The 21,964-nt window shown below is 39.6% G+C and overlaps 1 protein-coding gene across 6 annotated transcripts in view; it reads right to left on the reverse strand.

The window, feature by feature from the left end:
• Positions 1–21,964, reverse strand: part of RICTOR (RPTOR independent companion of MTOR complex 2) — a 101,316-nt gene continuing 79,352 nt past the window's right edge. For 2 of the 6 annotated variants that reach the window (XM_084782186.1, XM_084782191.1), the window contains 11 exons: positions 21,605–21,711; positions 20,819–21,048; positions 17,153–18,161; positions 16,795–16,866; positions 14,488–14,665; positions 13,183–13,270; positions 12,265–12,498; positions 6,413–6,568; positions 5,953–6,076; positions 4,558–4,696; positions 1–4,422 (listed from right to left, as the gene is read on the reverse strand). In XM_084782186.1, coding sequence (XP_084638312.1) covers positions 4,348–4,422; positions 4,558–4,696; positions 5,953–6,076; positions 6,413–6,568; positions 12,265–12,498; positions 13,183–13,270; positions 14,488–14,665; positions 16,795–16,866; positions 17,153–18,161; positions 20,819–21,048; positions 21,605–21,711 — 2,412 coding nt within the window. In that variant the 3' untranslated portion in view covers positions 1–4,347. The remainder of the gene's footprint in view (positions 4,423–4,557; positions 4,697–5,952; positions 6,077–6,412; positions 6,569–12,264; positions 12,499–13,182; positions 13,271–14,487; positions 14,666–16,794; positions 16,867–17,152; positions 18,162–20,818; positions 21,049–21,604; positions 21,712–21,964) is intronic. The other 4 variants (XM_084782187.1, XM_084782189.1, XM_084782190.1 and 1 more) reach the window with 4 other exon arrangements.

Here is a 21,964-nt window from a genome sequence, read left to right on the forward strand (position 1 = left end):
TTTAAGAATTTTAAGTACATTTTATTAACAATGAATCCCTTTGATAAGATTATGCTTCAGGAGGCTGTAATGCCCTTAACATAAACTGTACACATTATACAAAAAGAATACAACCACAACAACAAAAAAAATCAAGGTGAGCAAAACCATTTGGGGGCAAATCTTAAATTATACACAACTCAATGAAATATTCTTAAGGAAAATATATAAATACTTTTTCTTTCTATGTTACAGTTATACAATATAAATCAGATTTCAATGTCTGTTCAGTGACCTACAAACACCAGAACCTCCAAAAATGTAGCAGCGTATTTCTAAATTAAAAAAAAGGTCATGTGGTCAGAGAACGCTAAGTCTGAGATTCTCTTTAAGATCCCTTACCACTTTTCAAAGCTAATTTAATTTACATCATTTGTTCCACAATGCATCTTTAGCGTTTCTGACAGGCCAGTAATGGAACATTTTCCAACAATCGTACATCAAAATTTTTCACCACTCCCGCTCTGCCCCAAGACTTTGCATTTTGTGCTAGACCAACCTAGTTAAGTGGGAAAATTGTAAGATATGTTTCCTTTTTGGCATAAATTAATTTTTTTATACTAAGTATCTTATAGAGTCAAATGTGCAATCCATGCATCTGTGGCAGAGTTATCCACCTAACTATAAAAATACTCTAAAGGGGAGAAATCCCACATTCTGTGAGCCATATAAATGGACTAGAAATGAGCCCCTCTGGGGACCTAGAAATACAAGAAAAGGGCTCCTGGAAAGACTTGCACAGATTTCTGTGTCCTCCATAAGCACTGCCCTCAAGGTCACTGGCACCCCTGGAAGTGAGACTCAGTGTAGTGACACTCTCGAGGTTAAATGGGAACAACAACTTTGTTAGTCAGGAGGAAATAGGGACCTTTCCTGACACACACTTAGGAAAATCTCAAGTGTTCACTGCAAGCAGCTCTTCTGGGAAGTCTCTCAAATGATTCTACTTTTCTTTCATGGATTGTGAGGACTTTGAGACAAAATGGAAGAAGTAGGGGAGAGGGCAGGGAGAACCCTTCCTTCCAAAATACATTTCCAAAGTGGTCACAAGCTCTTCTCACAAAAATTTAGCACCCTACTCTCACCACGTAAGAACTGCAATTGTAATTTGAATGACAGACAATTTGTTTCTTATTGCTTAATGATCTGTGCTTTGATATGGGGGATAAAAGGCATCCTCTGAAAGGAATGAAATAAAAATGAATATATATATCAGTAGACAGATCTAAATAAACACTGATATCCCATTTGAACACTTGGCCACGGTCACATGGAACTCAGCTTTAACCATGGCTCTCTGTGACTTGGATACATCATCGTTGGAACAGTGCACACACTTCCCAGCAGCCTTGTAATATCACTGTCTTATGGGATGTCTCTATCCTTACTCTTTATTAGAAACACTTAAGTCAGGAAGAACATTTTCCTCCTCCAATATACCCTAAGCACAAACAAAAAATAAAAGTGTAAGAAATTTTGAGCCTATTTTCTTATAAATACTAAAATTTTTATTTTCTTATTTGTCAATATTTACTTAGTATGTGAAGCGGAAATCTGTTCTTAAAAAAACTCAATTAGAAATGACAATTTACAATTAGAAATTCACAGTTTACAACCAGCTTAACTGTTTAAACTCCTCCAAATTATTAAATAATTACCAATAGTACAAATTTATGACTAAGATTAATTCTAAACTCTTGAAAAACTACAGGATTGACATTATTTTGGTAACATCTATTACTTACAGACAATTTTCTCAATGATTTCTCTTACCGTTGACATCATTCATAACCTTTTCTCCTATAATGTAATAGTCTTACACAACTATGCTAATCACTTGGCACTGCATGTAGTTTTCACCATAAAAATCTACTTTTATACAAGTAAGTACTTAACGAAAATGTATTACACCTGTTGGTGAAACCATGGTTAAACCAAACAGCACTATAAACTGAAGCATAGATAATTTTCCCCAGTATACTGATCATCACAAAGCTCTGGTATCTTCCCAAAGTAAGTGCTATAGGCAGATATGATAACACACACACACACACACACACACACACACACACCCTTCAAAGTAACAGTCAAAAGTCAAAACAAAACAGAACCCTTACTTAGGACACTAGGCACAGCCTTAATTTCTAGATGGCTGACTCAGGTGTGCAAGGATGGGGACAGTATCGTGCGATGAAAACAAACAAGAATGGTTATCATTTAACTTTTGAGGGACGAAACCACAGATTTTATACTGTTAACTGAGGTAGTGTTTAAAATGAATGTCTAAAATGTTAATCCCATCATGAGTTAGAATACATTACTTCCTTTGGAATTGTAACCACTATTTGGTCTAGTATCTCTGACATTTGGTTCTCTGGAAAGGCAGTTTTATTATCCAAGACCAAAGACCAAGGTGACAGGCAATGCTCTTAGAAGTGCTGTTGACATTTACATAAACACTTGGGTCAGTGTGAAACTAAAAACAAGGTTGTACCTGCACTGGATGTTCTGAGAAGACGGGACCTGTGCTGTAACGTGAGCAGCAGCTCAGCCCTTGTCTGCTCTGTTCTCACGAAGCTGCTACACAGCGCACATAAGAACCACAGCTGAGGTGCAGTAAGAGGAGTCAGGAGGGGAGATGAAATGCTTCATCCCACTGGGAACTTTCAGTGCCAGTAAATTAAAAGAAAAACCTCTGTGACTTATGTCTCCCAGTTCACAGGGGACTTCCCATTAGGAAAGGGGTGTACAACATGGGAAGATATGGACCAATGGCTATGACAGTGTTAAAGCTGATGTGTAATCGTAAAAATGGGCCACACCAAGGAATTACAAAAGGGTCCTAGTCAGTCCAGCTAGATGTTTTTGCTCTATATATACGATTTCAAAAGAAGATAACCCTTTTCACATATAAGCATTCTAGTAATGATGTTCATGCTACTTTATGTACAAATTTGCATATATGTTTAATTCCTGTAAAGACTTCGAAGTATCTTTATACACACACAAACTAGACAGACAAAACCTTGCCTTCATCAACTTCACAGATGTGATAAAGGCCATGACTGTACTCTTTAACTCACCCGCAACTGCAATTATTTTGTGCAAAACAAGAACGCTAACAAAAATTAAATTATCGTTGCTTTAAAATTTCATAATTAAGGCTTATCACCACAATTTTAATCTTAATAGTGAGTCTTCAGTGACTTTTTTTTTTTTTAAATTTTTTTGAAATAGGGTTTCTCTGTGTAGCCCTAGCATCCTGGACTCACTTAGTAGACAAGGCTGGCCTCGAACTCAGAGATCCATCTGTCTCTGCGTCCTGAGTGCTAGGATTACAGGTATGTGCCATCACACCCTGCTCAATGCCTTAAAAAAAAAAAAGGCCCTTCTTTTTTTCCATGGAATGTGTAAATTGCAGGCAAACTTGTCTTTTCCTCAAGAGATGGGAAACACCTTTTAATGCTTTCCTTTACTTTGGGTCCAGACTACTAATGCTTGCTCTATCCGTTTAAAGTGGTGTGAGGAGCTGGTGTGGTCCGATGTCCACTAGACGTATGTATGTGTTCTGGACATGGGAAATAGGTTAAATAAACAATTTTAATCAACAACGGTAGTGAAAAACCTTAACTGGTACAAACAGCCTTTAACAACACATTGCAACAAACCTAAAGAGATGGAAAACAAACATCTTTATGCAGTCTAGCAACATAAAATAACTTATAAGTTCTGATTGTTGAGGCTCTTCTTTTGCTTTGAGGTTATAAACCGCTGAAGTAGTGTTACAAACGTTACGGAAATGTGGAAAGGCCAGTATGTCCCCCTGACACCAGCAACTACAGCACAGTCCACAGGGGAACAGGATGTAGCCTCAGAGACAGTGACTCGTGGGTTCCACAAATTAGGTAACAAACAAGGCATCTCTTGTATTTACCCTTGATTAAAAAGCATTCAGAAATAACTGTGTGAAGGATGTTTCTTCATGTCCTGTTTTTGTTCCACTGCCATTATGCTTTTAAAATAAAAAAATAGAAAACCTATGTAGGTATTCAGTGCTTGGCTCTTGCATATGATGGTAACTGAATTAAAACCGTGGTAATGAATCACGTGCCCTGAGAAGGGCCCAACAGGGAGAGACGTTGGCTTGGCTGGGGATGTCAGCAGTTCAGCTGCTTTGTACAATTACTGCTGGGACAGGGTCAGAAGACACGCCTGCCTCGCTGCCAGCCAGCCAGTGCTCTGTGAGGCTTTTAAGAAATCCGCAAGTATGGAGAGATATGATCTAGACATAACATCATAAACACGAGGTCAGGACTCCGGAGATTCGTCAACTACAGGTTGTTTTGGAGGAATTGCCAGCACAGCCTCTGCTTCTTCATGCATCTAGGAATAGGTGATAACAATTTTTTAAAAATAAAAATGGCATATAATGTTCACAGATATACTCTTTCAACTTACTTCAATTTCAAACACCGAATAATTCTGGGAGACACTTTTCAGAAATATGGTCTTACTTACCTGTATAAACTGTACATCCTGAAACAATTCTTGTATGAACCTCCGGCACGGCAGTCTGAATGTGCAGTGTGACAACAGAAGAGAAACTTCAGAATAGAGGCATATGTCATCAAATGTCTGAGGGTACTTCTCTTTAATGCTAAAATGAAGAAAGAGATTATGTTAAGATAAAATTATAGCATAATTTATTCACTTAACCTCTAAAATGACACTTTCTGCTACTTTTTTTCTCCAGATCCTGATTAGATGGACTGTTAGGAGTGGTGGCTTACTAATATAAAGCAGTCAGTCAGTCACTCATTTGGTCCCCCGCTTTTCATCCTTTTTGCTACAGGGATTCATGTAGCCCAGGCCAGCCTTGATCATGTCTCCATGGCTTCCTGCCTCTACCTCCCAAGGGTGAGGATTGCAGGCGCATGCTACCATACCTGGCTTGGAGTTTCGTATATTCCAAGTTTCTACTTTTTAAACATTATGAAAATCTAAATGCTTCTTGTAAAGTCATTTTTCACTAACACAGGAAATAATGAATTTTACCTATTAGACTAAGAGAACAACAAATATCCTCACAATCAAAGTGTAAGGCATTTAAAGTGCATTTCAAGCTATTAGCTATCTCTGGTTATCTGTATCTTTCCATGAGGACAGCACCTCAGAGCCAGCCACACGGGTGGGGGCTGGGTAGAAGGCCTCACTCCTGCAGCCGTGGCCCACACAGGCAGCACACACAGGGAACCCAGGCGCACTTCTGCTGAGAACCACTACTTTAAGTAGTGCAAATAAAGACAACTTGCTCGAAGTTTTCATTTATCACGCTGCTCTGACTAAGAAAAACAATAAAAATCCTACAATTTTTCCTTAAAAGAAAGAAAAGAGAAAAATAATTTAAAAAGGAAATTTTATCACTTTATTTGCTAAACTTACTTATCAAGCATTTGGTCTTAGGTCTTTACTACTTTCTTGAAAAATGAACGAAAGGTCTAAAAAGAATTGTTTTGGTATGTGAGTTATAGCTCCTAACAATTATTTCAAAAACTGGAATTTAGAAATTTTAAAAATAATTTATAGATTATACAAATAATAAGCTATTTAATTAAAAACCACAAATTTTATCAAAATTTAAAAAGAGGACAAGAATGGCCTTACTTTCAGATATAGTTTTTGATTTTTTTTTTTTTTTTTTTTCAGATTTGTCTGAAAGTCTGGCTGGACTCTTACTCACTTTTGCCTTCACTTAACTCTACACACTAAAGCACCACAGTGAAGCACCGTAAGCCCCGCCCACAGGTGGGAGTGCAGCCTGTGACCTCCGCTATGCTAACTGTAAGCAGCACAAGTTATCTTTATCCAACGTAGAAAGTACAATAAGCCGACAACTTTTATGCAGTTACTCACGTCAAAAGCCCTGTTTCGTGACACTTGGTAGAAACTGAACTACTCAAATTGACGACTAATCTGAGCACTTCTTTACGAAGCAGGATACGGCACATTGGTGTATCATCCGGAATGGTTTTAACACCTGGAATGAGATGTCAATGTGAGGTCACTCAGCATACCACCATGTAATGACTTCAGTTCATGGAATTTGTTTCCAAACTCCGCAAGCGACTGAAGGTGGAATTAAGTGCACATCATCAGCCAGTGATCTAGGAGGAAAGCGCTAATAGAAGCAGGTCACCAAGAGAGGACCTGTGGATGGCTGACAGGTGCAACATTTAAGAGCCTGCTCAATGCTTCACCAACACTGACTTGCACTGTTCCCAGAAAGCGACACTTTACAGAGCATTTGCTAACAAGCAAAATCAAGTGAGGACAGCTTCATTAAGGATTCAGGAAACTAAGCCTCAAGACTCACCCAGTAACAGCTCGGTGCTTTTGGTGCTGCTAGCTGAGCCTTCTTGAGACACACCGTCGCTGCATCCAGAAATCCCCGAGAACTTAGAGGGAACCGCTTCTAAGGGATTGTGGATTGTCTGCTCACACCAATCAGAATATGGAATATCTTGAAGGTCTGAAGAAAAAAAGCATTTTGGATTAAAAGTCTATTCTTGCATCAGCACTGCACACTCTTAAAAGAATTTCTTTCCCATTCTCAATGACTTCTCATCAGGAAGGTTTTTATCTAAGCAAATCTAGATTGCTCGGATGAGTGTTCAAACAAAGGGACCCGCTATGTTCTAGGGGTTGGTTTTTCCTAATAACAAAACACTGTAGGAACATGTACATTATTAAAATTCAAGGAATTATGTATACAAAGCTGCAGAAGAGTTATTTTCTTACACAGAAGTACTTTGTCATTATTGCCTAGGCTAGCACCCCTCCACAGCCTCTGCCTCAGTTCCTGCCTCCAGGTTCCTGCCGTGCTTGAGTTACTACCCTGACTTCCTCTGATGATGAGCAATGATATAAAGATAGAAGCCAAATATCTCCTCTCCTCCCATTTTGCTTTCATCATGGCATTTTACCACAGCAATGATACTTGCTAAATATGTAATGATTCTACTTGAATTTTGCAACAATTTAAAAAATAAAACTATTAGGAAAATATTTTGGAATCAAACGTCATTTAAAACAACATTGCCTTCCTCATTCCCAATGAAAACAGACATTTATAAGATAAATGTGGGGGCTAAAGAGATGGTTCAGAGGTTAAGAGCTCTGGCTGATCTTCCAAAGGTCCTGAGTTCAATTCCCAGCACCCACATGGTGTCTCACAACCATCTATAATGTGATCTGATGACCTCTTCTGGCCTGCAGGCACACATGCAGACAGAATACTGTATAAATAATAATCTTTAAAAATTTTTTTGATAAATGTGTTATTTTTGACTCACCTGATAAGCTAACCTAGGAAGTAATGGCGAAGCATTTCTGTATAAATAATAGTAAGAAAGTGACACTTTCTGCAGCTGACACATTTCAGAAAATTAAACAACTAATTTATTACTCAGGCTTACGTTCAACCAGTAACAACTCCTAACCCTTTAATTTATTAACTGTATCTTTTTTTTTAACTGTATCTTACTTTTAAAGATTTCAATGATTTTCATTAAACATTAATTACTCAGGGAAACCAAGGTTTAGAATGTCACATTGCTTTCTAAAGATGTAAAATACCTTGTGCTCTTATTTGTAGGGTACCACTGTGAAACATGCTGAATCACAGGGATAATGTGGCTGCTGTTAACTGAAAACTTCAAAATGTGGGCATGATTTTAAACCAGCAACACAGAGAATCAGACATTCTTGGAATTGGAGAAAGAACAGCTAGTTGCTCAGTTTTTCTTATGGATGCAAGCTGTGTATGGGCAGGAGCTGGGCATACTGGACCAGCTACCTCCTTTACTGCATGGAGAGCAAAGGAAGACTAGCTATAGCCAAGTGTCACTTTTGATGGGAAAGAATAAAAAGTTGTAAGGAAAGCCAAAAATAAAATGAAACATCTGTCTTTCTTAACTCAGAAAAATAAGCTATTTTTAGAAACATAAGCTGTTTTTCCTGGTTAAAAGCCCTTAAAGTCATAAGTAGCTTATGGAAAATGCTGACAGAATTATTTAAGAACCAAATCTCTGGTATTTATAGCTACTCAATAACAAACTGTGTTGAGTAGCTGGAGAGACAAAAGAAAGAAAATAAAGAGTTATTCCCTAGAACACAGGTAGATCTTTATTACCAGCTATCAGAATTTGTGGGAATATTCTATCCTAAACAACTTTTATGTAAGTTACCATTCAGTGTTTATTGATTCCTACTCTGGCTAAACAATACTATAAGGTATTATTCTCACTAAGGGGCTTAAACTAGTACCCAAACTAAAGTGCACAAATATAAGGCCGACCTTAAGTGTTTATGGCTGTTGGCATTTCTTGAGTCTTAAAGTTCAGACTTTGGCACTGTCTACTCAGTTCTTTAAAAATTATTGATTTTTTGAGACTGTAATTTTATCATTTTCCCCTTTCCCTCCCTACTCACCTTCAAATTCAGGTCCTCTTTTTTCATTGTTGTTACATGCATGTACACATAGACACACACACAAGCTTAGTCCATGTGTTCTTTGTAAGTAGGTACTTCAGGGCTGACCACTTGTTATTAGACAACAACCCGTGGTGTGCGCTCCCTGGGGAAGACTACTTCTCCCGCGCTCAGCACTGCTTAGTCGCCTGGAGTTCTTTGTGTGGGGCTAAGGCCTCATGGGCCTTCCCTGTCCCTGTCAATCAAGGACAACAGCCTGGCTTTTGCACTGAAGCCTAGTGCTCTGCTGTTACACCTGTGCTCTCACTGGCTGGATGTCTGGACTTCCTGGTATTTTCTCACAGGCTGTAACTTTGGGAAGGTCAAGGGAAGGAAGCTCTGCTTCATGATTCCTCAGTACTTTCATTCACACAGCACTGTCTTCTGAATGGGTTTAAATTAAAGCATTTAATTCTGAGATAAAAATCATCTGAAAACCATCTCAGTCTCTTGGCTCCTCTGTTTTCCACTTGCAGTCTTAGATGCGCCTCCAGTCTATGAACATAAAGCTAGTCCTACCATCCTTTTTGGTCTACAGGGTTTCTCTGTGCAGCCCTAGCTACATACTCAGTATCTGGATACAGACCACATATCTCTGTCCATTTACTCATCAACTCCGTATTTGCTGCACTTCCGGGTACTGTGACTAGTGACACCACTCCCAAGGGACAGCATGCGGCTCTGACAGATGATTTCACTTCCTTTATCTGTCTCTGTCTTAAGTGATGCTAGGCTATATAGTTAGCTTCAGTTTCTTTTTCTGAGATTCTTCCTTACTGCTTTCTTCAGTAGCTGTGGTAGTTTACATTCCAACCAACCATGTACAAGGACTCCCTGTTCTCCTCGTCCTTCCCAGAATGCTACACAGCGCATTTTGACAAGTACTCTAGTTACTGTAAGTGCATTGCTCATGGTGACTCTGATTTACATTTGACTACGTTTTTGTCCTAAGAAATGTATTTATGTTTGTTTTACTTTTAACCCTATATTCTGTATATTAATTAATTTTTGAGACAGGGTTTCTCTGTGTAGCCCTGGCTGTCCTGGGACTTACTCTGTAGACCAGGCTGGCTTCAAACTTGGAGATCTACCTGCCTCTGCCTCCTGAGTGCTGGGATTAAAGGTGTGTGCAATCGCATCCAACTTGCATATTAGTATCTTATCAGACAGGTAGTTTGCAAGTATTTGCTCCATTTGTACAGGTTCTTTGCTTCGTTTATTTTACTGTGTAAAAAAATTAAAAATAATAAAAATAATAATTTTGGGTATTCTCACTTTTGCTTCCTACAGGGTTTTTTTTTTTTTTTTGGTAGAACATGCAGTGTACAATCAGTCTATATGTCTGTTTCATGCTGATATTTGATTACTACAGCTCTGTAAGGATTCTGAAGTCAGGTGTGTAATTCTGGTGGTGGTCTTTTTGATTAAGACAGTTTTGGTGGCTGGCTTTCCACACACACTGCTGAGTAAATTAGTGAAAAGAACTTGAAGGCCCTAAATCATACAAATGTTGCCAAATGACGTAAGACCCCTCCCCTTTTCTCTATTTTTGTGTGCGGGGGGGGGGGGTGTTGGGGGGGTAGGGGGCGGGAGAGCTTTCTTTTTTTTTTAACTTAAAATTTTTTTATTTAATTAACTTATTCAGATTACAACTCAATTGTTATCCTATCACTTGTATCCTCCCGTTCCTCCCTCCCTCCCACTTTCACTCTATTTCCCTCCCCTAGGTCTAAGACCGAAGGGAACCTCCTCCCCCACTGTATGGTCCTAGGCTATCATCATAGGTTACCATCTTGGTAGCCTGCTTATTCTTTCTTGAGTGCCATCAGGCCTCCCCACCGAGGGGAGGCGGTCAAATACGGGGCACCAGAGTTCATGTCAGAGTCAGGCCGCGCTCTCCACATAACTGTGGAGAATGTCCTGTCCATTGGGTAGATCAGAGTAGGGGTTTGATGTTTACTATTGTATTGTCCTTGGTTAGTGCAATAGTTTGAACAGAACTCCCTGGGCCTCAATCCATACATCACGATGTTCTTCTTGTATATTTCTAGGACCCTCTGGGTCCTTCTATTTTCCCATCTCCTATATTTCTCTTACCTAGAGTCCCAGTAGGATGTCTTCACATCTATCCCAATCTCCTGGTAAGTGAAGACTTTTGTGGGAAGTGCCTTTTAGGCTAGTCCCAATTATAAGTGAGTATATACCATGTGAGTCTTTCTGCTTCTGGGTTAACTCACTCATTATGATCATCTCTAGTCCCATCCATTTGTCCACAAATTTTGTGATTTCCTTGTTTTTAATAGCTGAGTAGTATTCCATAGTGTAAATGTACCACAGTTTCTTTATCCATTCTTCAACTGAGGGACATTTAGGCTGTTTCCATGTTCTGGCTATTATGAATAAGGCTGCTATGAACATGGTTGAGCATATGTCCTTGTTGTGTGGTGGTGGTGGCCGTGATGGTAGTGGTGGGTGTTTCAAGACAGGGTTTCACTTTGTATCCCAGGCTGTCCTGGAACTCACTCTGTAGACCAGGCTGTCCTTAACTCATAAATACATCTGTCTCTGCCTCCTGAGTACTGGGATTAAAGGCGTGTGCCACCACCACCCATCTAGATGCCTTCCTTTCTATGGTGTGTGGTCATCTAACATTTTACAAATGCTCATAAAATAATCATAAGCAAACACAGTTTGTAAAAACCAAAACCCATGCCAGCATACAGAGGCCCTGGAGGGTTCAAAGTGTGAGAAGCCTAGTTTAGACTGGGACACGGAACCACTGAAAGGAAGGTTCAGTTTCTCAGCACAACTTCAACCCGTACGTGGCGAACCACAGCAAGCGCACTGCTGACGGGTGTCTTACAGCACCATCAGCTGCCACAGTCACAAGCTGTGAAGTTGTGAAATCCTAGGGAGAATTTCAGCAGCGTCACCAGAGAACTCTGTCATCATTCAACTTCTGAGGGTTAAGTTACCAAGGACAGGTATACACATGAGCACTGCAACACTAACTGAAACTGCTAATGTCTACACATGGGCAACTCAAATGAAAGAAACTCTCCACTTGTGTGCACTTTATTTATTCCCTCTCTAATAAATGTACACGGAGAGCCTAGTGTGCAAGGCAGCAGCTACTGTCAGAGACATGAAAATAAAGAGACAACAGGTCACAATCTGAAGGAAGTCACCATGAGAAAATTAGAAAGTCATGGAGTAATCATAATCTTAATGAGAAGAGATCTTTAGGGCAGTGAGAGCAAAGAGGAAGCTTTACACCTGGCCTAGGAATCGGGACACTTCTCAGCCATGACACTTAGGATAAGGCAGACTTTCCAGACAAACTATGTGTGCTTATAGAAGAGCATGGGTGTATGTGTGTGTGTGTGGGGGGGGGGGTGTGAGGAGAACAGAGAATAAGGGGAAAATACAGTCTTCACTCCCAGCAGCTGCTGAGGACTTCGTTAAGTATGGTTTACCAATTTTAAGAAATGAGAATGGTGAAAACCATAAAGCAGAGTCTTATGTGTTGGGCTACAGAGCCAGTAAGAATTAAAAACAGGTTAAGCAATATGTTAAAAGATAAAAGTGGAAAGATTCAAACTTAAAGGCTAAAATACTAACAGTGCAGTGAGGGGCAGCTGTGTCTGAGGTAAGAAGCTGTGTCTGGAAGGCTTGAGAAGGAGCGGATCCACTTACCTGAGTGACTGCAAATGGAACTTAGCTGGGTACTGGGCTGGAAGCCCAGGATTTCAATGCAGACACAGTAAAGGCAATTGTCATCTGTGTGCTCCTGCAGTCCAGTGTCTTCTGTGCTCTCTAAAAAGAGAGAAGCGTCCGAATGGACGGAGTTCATTATTTCTGTGAGACTCATCTGCTGCCGCAGCAAGTGAAAAGAGTTCTTTACAAGACCGCCGGGTCCAGAGGGCAGACCTGCATGTTTAATTAAATAAAACACAACCGGATAAAGACACCATTGGCATCTTTCTCGTGATGTCTTAATATAGTATTTTTTTAAAGGTACATAGAAGTCTCTATGGCCCAACATTTAATTTTAATTAGGAAGAAAAGAGAATAATTTCTTTTAAGTTATGAAAATTAAAATAGCACATATACCTTCATTATTTCAATATAAGGTTAAAAAGAAAACAAATGAAGAACAGGTTGTTGTTAACACAATTAGCCTTTATAATTGCCTAAACAAAACCAGTAACTGTAAGAGGTGTATGTTAAAATGAGATGATAAAGCAATTCCATCTATGCTTCATATGACATATCCACTACACTGTAACAGTTCACAGCACAGGATAAAACACATAACTAGTAAGCAAATCCATATCTTCCTTCATTCCAAACATCTGTGTCTCTGACCTGTTACACTAGTTTTAATATTTCTCTTGCACTTTAAAAAACAGAATGAACTATCCAGGTTTTACCAACTTGAGAAGCTGGGGCACTCACTGGAAGAACATTTTCTTAAAACCATGATTTAATTTTTAGTCAGCTGAGTTATTCTGGTTTAGTTTAAGTAAACCCCAAAGTTTAGTGCACCTAATTTTAGTAAGACAATTTCACTTTAAGGTAAGGAGTCTGAGGAGAACAAAAAGCATACAGTACCTCCTCCTCCGTCATGGGAGAATATTCTTGATCCTCGGTCATCTGGGGGAGGCACATGCTTTGACTGAAAGTAAGGAATATCTTTTACCTAAAATACATACAAGTCACAGTCAGTTTCATCACATAAAGAAACTCATCTTTTGACTATTAGGAAAAGTAGGAAAATGCAACAGAAATAGAATTACTTATAGCATACAAATCTCTAAGGCAAAGTTAACTAAAGAAGGTTAAGATTACCAAACCATAACCAAGTAAGTAGTCCCACTCTTAACCATGTTCCTGGTGACATTAAGTGGGTCTTCAAACACTTTAGCATTTATCTGAATAAACTAGGGGCCGGGAACAGGTCAGTGGGTGAAGAGTGCTTGTTGTTCAAGCAAGCATGAGAACCCGAGTTTCAATCTCTACCATCCACATAAAATGCCAGCTGACGGCATGTGACGTGCTTGTAAAACAAGCCTAGCTCCAGATTTGAGGGAGTACAGCAAAGAGTGTCAAGGCAGGGGGACTGATGAACAAGATTCTCTGGCTACTGCAGGTGTGTGGACTACGTACACACACGCACCCATCCCACACACTTCTACTTTATACACAAAGAAAAACAGACTGAAGAAATAATAAAATACTTAGTCATCTAAGAAAATACGTATTCCGCAGTACTATTCTAGCCCACTAGAAGCTGCGTGCTATCTCATGGAGCGGGGCTACTGTTCATGGACACCCGTGGCTGCTCTGAGGGAGAAAAAGGGTCAAAGACTAAAAAATAGGAAGTTACAGAGTCTAAAAAAGATGATTAGGGATTGATTAAATGTCTACAGACTACAGATAAGCAAAACATGATGCTTACTCCTTAGGGTCAGACACTGGCTAATGTTCTAGGGACTGGAGACTCTAAACAGGAGCACAGAAGAGCAGACTAAGAGTATAGAACAGCCAGGAATGCGCAGTTCTCATCTTAACACATTTTTAGATGAAAAATCACCTCAAAAACCTTTACCTGAGCCAGGGGTGGCGGTGGCGCGCACGCCTTTACTCCCAGCACATGGGAGGCAGAGGCAGGTGGATCGCTGTGAGTTCAAGGCCTGGTCTACAAAGGGAGTCCAGCATAGTCAAGGCTACACAGAGAAACCTCATCTTGAAAAACCAAAAACAACAAACTAAAAAACCAAACCAAACAAAAAACCTTTATGGTTCCCACAAGCATATCCACTATAAATTTCAGTTTTTAATAAGCAATTACACAACATTAAAAACAAAACAATAAACAAGGCAGCACACAGGAAACAGCAGCACTCTGGATGGTACCTGGAATATATCGTTGATGTCTACTGGAAGAGCCAGTCCAATGTAGTCGTCGGAACCTCCATATGTAGCGCTGGACACCATGGACCTAACTGAGGAGGACCGCTGCAGGGTATTTTGATTAATAGGACTTAATAAATCTTCTTTATCTAATGATGCATAACTTAAAGCTTTCATAAACCTATAACATCACAAAAAAAACCCTTGCATTAGCTTGATTTGTACTAGTAAGTATAATAAAAGCAAACAATAACCACCGCTAATTTATACCATCATCAAAGTGTGCAGTGCCATCTCAATCTACTGGGAACACATAAGCACTTTGACATCACCTGCTACGGGCTAATAAACAGGCTACCAGAAGTGCTGAACGTCACAAAGAGAACAACTGCTGTGGTCCCCCAGGTACAGATGACAAGGTGGGCAAAGAGAACAACGTCAATATGCAGAAGTAATAATGGAAACTACTTGCAGATAGGTGCAGCGCACAAAGACTGCCTTGCAGGCAGCAGAGATGCTGGACTTGCCATATTATACAGCTAACACCAAGTAATATACTTACAAAAATGAGGTGAGCTGCTTATCAGTCTTGTGTACTAATTAATGCTTTCATTATCACGCAAGACTTGTGTGACACAGAAGGTACATATACCACAGTAAAGCCCTATCATTTGTAAATATTACAAGAGATATCTCACAGAACATTGTTCTTTCTTTACAGAGCACTCTTCACAAATGATTCTCTAAGCATGGCATATATGGACACCTCGATAAAATACACTGTCACACAGATCACCATGCATGCAACAGACACGTTGTTCACTCTGTATGCACCTTTTTAAATGCATGACACGCTATTCAAAGTTTCACTTTACTAGCTGGAAAACCAAATCTTATAAAACACACATATGTAAATCAAAGGATTATTTCACCAAAACACATAAAAGAAACATGTGTTTGAAATAGTAGTCAGTAAGATTCTAGAAGCAAAAACAATTTTTAATTTCCAAACTACTTGTTTCTTAATTTTATGAAAGAGGTCAATGTTTTTTGAATGGTATGGTTATTTCTCTTTGATTCTGCAAAACCCCTCAAGGACTATAGGAGTTGGGGGAATTATGGGGGTGTTTCACTTTCCAATTCTATTTAAATCAGCTGTAGCTCCATTTTAAACTCTTTTGTTTATTGGGATTCTATAGAACACCTTCAGGAAAAATTTTTTTCTGCTTAGAAAGTAAACTTTTCCAAGTTAAAAACCACTGCCTCAGCCTCATAAAGGCCCAGACTCCTAGTGCAGCAGTTCTGCTGCTTGGCTGTGAGTCTGCATGCATGGCTTGCGGCTCTGCTCTGGATTCTCAGGCTAGCAGGGCCACTGCCTTCCAGCTAACAACAACCGTTACTATTTTTTTTATTATTAATTTATTCTTGTTACATCTCAATGGTTATCCCATCCCTTGTATCCTCCCATTCTTCCCTCCCTCCCATTTTCCCCTTATTCCCCTCCCCTATGACTGTTCCTGACGGGGATCACCTCTCCCTGTATATGCTCATAGGGTATCAAGTCTCTTCTTGGTAACCTGCTGTCCTTCCTCTGAGTGCCCCCAGGTCTCCCCCTCCAGGGGACATGGTCAAATGTGAGGCACTAGAGTACGTGAGAAAGTCATACCCCACTCTCCACTCAAGTGTGGAGACTGTCCTGACCATTGGCTATTGGGACTCTAGATGAGAGAAGCATGGGAGAATAGCAAAGTAGAAGGATCCAGAGGGTCTTAGAAACCATTACTAATTTTAAAGAGGGGACAAAATTCCCTATCTGCTACCAGGACTTTATTAAAAATGTTACTAAAAATCAGATGTGACAGACTGATGGATTACACATAAGCAGCTCCCGATTCTGATCCCGCAAGTACCCTGCAAAGGAGCACTTACTTTTTGACCAGATAGCGGCCTGGCTGACACATATTAATCTGTTTAGAGGGATGTACATTATTTAAATGAATATAATTCATCTGTGAGAACTCCAACAACAAACACAATTAGGGAGCTTTTTACAACAATCAAATTTCAAAGAGTATCTTGGTAAATAGCAAACCTAAGCTGTATACTGTTAGTAGTTTGATGTAACCTAAGTATGGATTATTTAATATATAAATTGAAACTCTTGCTTAATCTTGAGTCAGGAATTCTTTTGGTGGTCTTTAGGTTCCTATTTAATAATGACATGTACTTAAATTAAAATAATTTAACTGAAAATTTCAGTTATTTTTAAAAATCGTAAGAGGTCACCTTGTGGAGCTTTAATTGACCTACCTGAAAAGGTTGTTTGTTACTGTAGGTCTTAAGCTCCTGATTCCCCCGACATGCTTCCTTTTAAAATCGACCCTTGCAGAAGCGAGAAATAAATTAAAAAAAAAAAAAAAAAGCTTGTGACTTGTGTAACCTTACAAAACATGTTTATTTTCAGGGCCTAATGGAGATTATTTTCCCCCCTCGCAGCTGCAAGAATCCATTTCAAATCCTATCAGGTAACAAGGAGCACACAGTCCACTGTGGCAAATGGGTCAGTTCTGAGCTGTGGTTTCTGTGGTGCTCAAGCTGACTTACGACTTGGATTTCAGCCTGTTAAAACTGAACCACTTTCATTCATTTGTAGGCATGTACTGCTCACCTGCTTGGCGTTAGTCTGGACTCGAAACTGTTGGCCTTCATGGTGATGGTATCAGTAAACAGCACGTCTTTTGCTGGAGACGCCAAAGCTTCAGAGTGAGATAAGGATGGATGCATTCTCTGCTGCTGTAATCTTTTCAATGTAGCATAGCCAAAGGCATCTCTAGAGCTTGTGTAGCTAAAGTTGCAATCTGCTAGACTTTGTATTGTTGCAATGGAGGGCGCTTTAAGGGACTGTGCTCTTCGCGGCAGTGTATGAGAAGAACCTGGTGGCAGCAGGGACACTGAGCTGGACTTGGAGAGAGACGGGTGGGTAGACCGTGGTGTCAGGCAGTGGCTAGTCTTAACTGTTCTAGTACTTACCACAGTGCTCATGCTCCCACAGTCTGTGCCCACAGCTGCGGGGTCTGCACCAACCGTCTCTCGGGAAGGACTGGAGCTCATTGAACTGATGCCACTTGTTGTAGTGTCTGTGTTGAAGCTTTGGCTGCGGATCTTCATATGCGAGCTTGCTGAGCTTTCTACAACCAACCTTTCTCGGCTTGTGTTTTCTCTGTGATTCTCTGGACCAAAACTCTTGGGGAATTTTAAGTCACTCTCTCCAATACTTGGAGTGCTGCCAGTGTCTTCAAGGTGCTTGTTCCCAACAAAGGAAGTTTCTAGCTGTAATGTTTTCTGTGCCGTGGAGATGGGTGTGAAGTCGTCACTGTGATTAAAGTCAACGCTGGGCTCTGTAAGTGTTCTGATTCGCCGGTTGCTTGTCTTATTTTCAGATGACAATTTTCCACCTTTTGGATCACTGCTACTTCGGTGTTTTTTATTAGGCAAAGTAAGTGAATTTAAGATACGATTCTTTACGAGTTTGCTAGAGGCAAAAAAGGGAAACGAATTTTTATCCTTTATGGGTCCAGGTCGGTCATAAAATGCGGGCTCAGCATCTTCATTGATGTCAAGGAAAAATGTACTGGTGGAGGTGCTGCCGAAGCGGTCATCCTCCAGTATGAACATGCCTGTAAACGAAGAACCAGCAATCAAGGATGCAAACACGAAGAATTCACCACAAAGCTAAGTGTAACCACACCTTTAATCAGTCGTCTGGGGGGTGACGGGTGGGATTCAGAAATAAAAATGCTTTCCTGAAGTTCAGAGTTAGGAATATGAATAAAATAGTAGATTGTATCAGGGTGAGCATCTGTCATTTCTGAAGAAAAACTACAAGACCCATCCTGGTACAGCATTTGTGAAATTTCTCTTAGTTTTTCTAAGTACTGGGATAAAACTAAAGTGGAAAGCAGGACCCTTGACCATGGATGCTCATTCTGTTAAGACAGGAGCAGAATGGTTTATTCTTCACCATACAGTGGTGAGAGACACTCATCTTAGAGGAATACACTGCAGCCCTCCACATCAATGACTTATGCATATATGGGCTCAACTAACTCAGCCAAAAATATTCACGGTAAGATGCTTATATTAAACACGCACATATATTTTTCTTGCTATTATTTCTTAAGCAACTGAGAATAAAATCTAATAATGAACATCCAGAATGGGCACTATAAAGGACCCAAAGATGATATAAAGTATTTAGGAGATTTGTATATATGTTAAATACAAAACCATGTCACTTTATTGAAAGGCATTTAGCCTCAGTGGATTTTGGTACAGAGGTGGGAACTGGGGTTTCTCATAGATATGAAAAGAGAACTGTACTTACAGAGAACGAAAACACACATGGAAGCTTCCTATTTAAACCACTTATCTTAACTGTTATTTTGCCTTATGTGCTAAGAAAAACCATCAAACTTAGTGTCTAAGTGTAATGGATCAGTTAAATCACATGTCTGTCTAATGGTACCTGTAAGACTAATTCTATTTGTTAACTGTTCTGTTGAATAATTATTAAGGACTTTAAATGTAGTTAGAAAAGAGAAAGTAAAATCCTAAATGAACTTCATATTACACTGGCTTTTGCTATTCTGTCAACTCTTGGATGTACTTTTTCATATGGAATTGCTCAGAATCAAACTTTCCTCATGCAGCCAAGAGTATGTACAGAGAAGTGTAATGGGCAAATTGCTTTCTCTCTTTTTCTTGGTGGGACATAGATATTAGTACACCTCATCATTCGAGGCATCATGGACTTGGGATTAAATGGTTCAATAGATGTTAGATCATCTATATTTTTTGAGATATGAATTTCCACTGTAGCCCCGACTGGCCTCCAGAGTTTACTATGAGGCCGGTTACTCTTGAACTTTTAATTCTTAATAGTCTTCTTACCAAAGGTGTACTTGCAGGCCCAACCTATCTCCTGGCCTCACTGGTACTGGTGATTGAACACAAACCTGATAGAGTTGTCCAAGTTAGCCTTGGAGCTACCCTGCAGCCAGGACAGGTCTTCTGGTCCTCCAGCATGAGCCTTCTCAAGAGCAGCAATTATAGGCTGTGCACCCAGGCCCAGTCTGTATTATCATCTTTTGTTGTTGGTTTGAGACAGGATTGCTTTGTGTAACAGCCCTGGCTATCCAGCAAATAGCTCTGTAGACCAGGCTGGTCCTAGAGCTCACAGATATCCATCTGCCTCTGACGACCAAGTGCTGGGATTCAAGTGTGTGCCACCATGCTAGCCCATACTATCATCATAAATCAAAGCTATATGCCCTAAGTTCTGTTCAATTCATAGCAATCACTACAGGTTTTGAATCCACTATTGGTCTCATCCACCATTTATTTCTGGCATTCTATCTTTTAACAATTCCACTCATTTCCTTTTTTTCTCTCTAGTTCTGGGGCTTTGCATAAAACAGAGAGTGCTCTACTACTTAGCTACACCTGTGTCTCCTACACCATTTTAATATCTAATGAAAATTATTAATTTATATTTAAAATTAGTTAATATATTTTAATTAATTTATTGTGAAAGCATATTGTTTTATGGTGCACATGCAGACCCAGCCTCTCTCCTTTTCTTTCTTTCTTCACTGGTACTGGTGAGACAAGTTTAAATCTAACTGAAAGAAGAAATAGAAAGTCCATGCAAGAAAAATCCAAAACCTTAGAAAAGGTGTGGCAGGAGTAAGCAAACAATCTATTTGTTTTAGAAGGAAAACAATGGCATGGTAAGAGGGATGGCTCTCTTAGCAATTATATGATAGTTCAATTTTGCATATATATAAAAAAGAAGGAAAATATTAAGTAAATGAGGTAGGCAAATTCTGCTCAATCTGACCTGAAACCTAAAAAAGAGCTGGTTTCTCTACTACATGTTTATCATCATCTCTGAGCACACAATTCCCAAAAGCTATCTAAAAAGCAAGGGAGAGTTAGGCCTGATAGCTACAGTTGTGAAAAGATGTGCAGCCTTCAATAGGGTATAACCATCAAGTCATTATCTTTGAAAATTGTAACACTGGGGCTGGGCACGGCTAAATGCCTGTAATCCCAGCACTCTAGATGGAGGCAGGCACATCAGGAATTCAAAATCATCCTTGGTTGTTTAGCAAGTTCCAGGTTGTACAAGACTCCATCTGCCCCACAAGAACCCAAAAAGTAATTAGAAAAGGGCAATGTAAACCAGAATGTAAGAAATAAAGTTAACCTCTCAAATCACAAATAAAAATGTCAACACTGATGAACTTTTATGTGAATCCATCACAGCACTCACTTGATGGTGCAGACTCACTTTCACTGTTATGCCTGGAGCCGGTCGACTCAGAGTTCAAACTCAGGGTGCTTGGGACAGATGAGAGCTCATTGCAGAGCTGCTCCACATCGTCTGGGACCACTGGCCACAGGTGCTTGCGACTGTGTCTCACAGAATCCCAGCTGTGACATTTTAGAATATCACAGCCTTGCTTGGTTTTAGCTATGAGCCCAAGAACATAGACACAGGTCCTGCATGTAAACAAATATAGTAAAAAGAGTTTTTAATTCCAAGATTTCTTTTTAAAAAACTTTTAATTAATTAATTAGCTTTACACCCTGGCCAGAGCCCTTTCCATCTTTCCTTCCAGTTCCACCCGCCTTATTCCTTAGAAAAGGGAAGCCCCTCTCTACCCACCCCTGTTCATCAAGTCACATCAGAATTGAGTTTGTCTTCTTTCCCTGTGGTTTGGTAAGGCATCCCATCAGGGAAAAGTGATTGCAAAATGAGATTGCTTAAATAACCATAAAACAATCTGCTATATGGATATTTACATTTTCCTTAAAAAGACATTTAAAAGTTGTTCAGTTTGTGGAAAGCAATACATTAAATCTAATTAGGAATAAATGAATCACAACGAAAAACATCTCCGTAATAAAAATAATTAAAACAAAATGAAGGTAGTACAGCAAGACCCTAGCAAAGCGCATTTAAATCAGCAATTAGGAATCACGGAATCCTCTGCCTTCCATCTTTTTGTGAGTAAGAACATAGTCACTAGAAAGACTTCCCAGACATGTGACATACCCTCTGACGGAAAGAACCTCACACTGTCTGGCAAGTTTTAGTATATCTGGAATCACATTTTCGTCCTGTAGTAAATTAAGCCCCCAATTCGATGAGCCAATATTTCCCTAAAAGAAATAATATCAAATATGTATAAGACCAATTTTTGAAGAAACATTAAAAGCTACAAAGAAACAAATTAAAATCTAAGTATGAGAGACGGAAAAGAAACGTCCATGCAAGAAAAAAAGCACAACCTTAAATATGGTGTGCTAGGGAATAAGCAAATAATCTATTATTTTAGAAGAAAAACACTAATTGTTCAATCATCTATTTCTTCAGCATAAAAATACTCTTTCAATTGGCAGGAACAGTCTTGGT

The sequence above is a fragment of the Acomys minous genome, assembly GCF_964271855.1.
Source record: "Acomys minous genome assembly, chromosome: 5".
NCBI lineage: Eukaryota > Metazoa > Chordata > Mammalia > Rodentia > Muridae > Acomys > Acomys minous.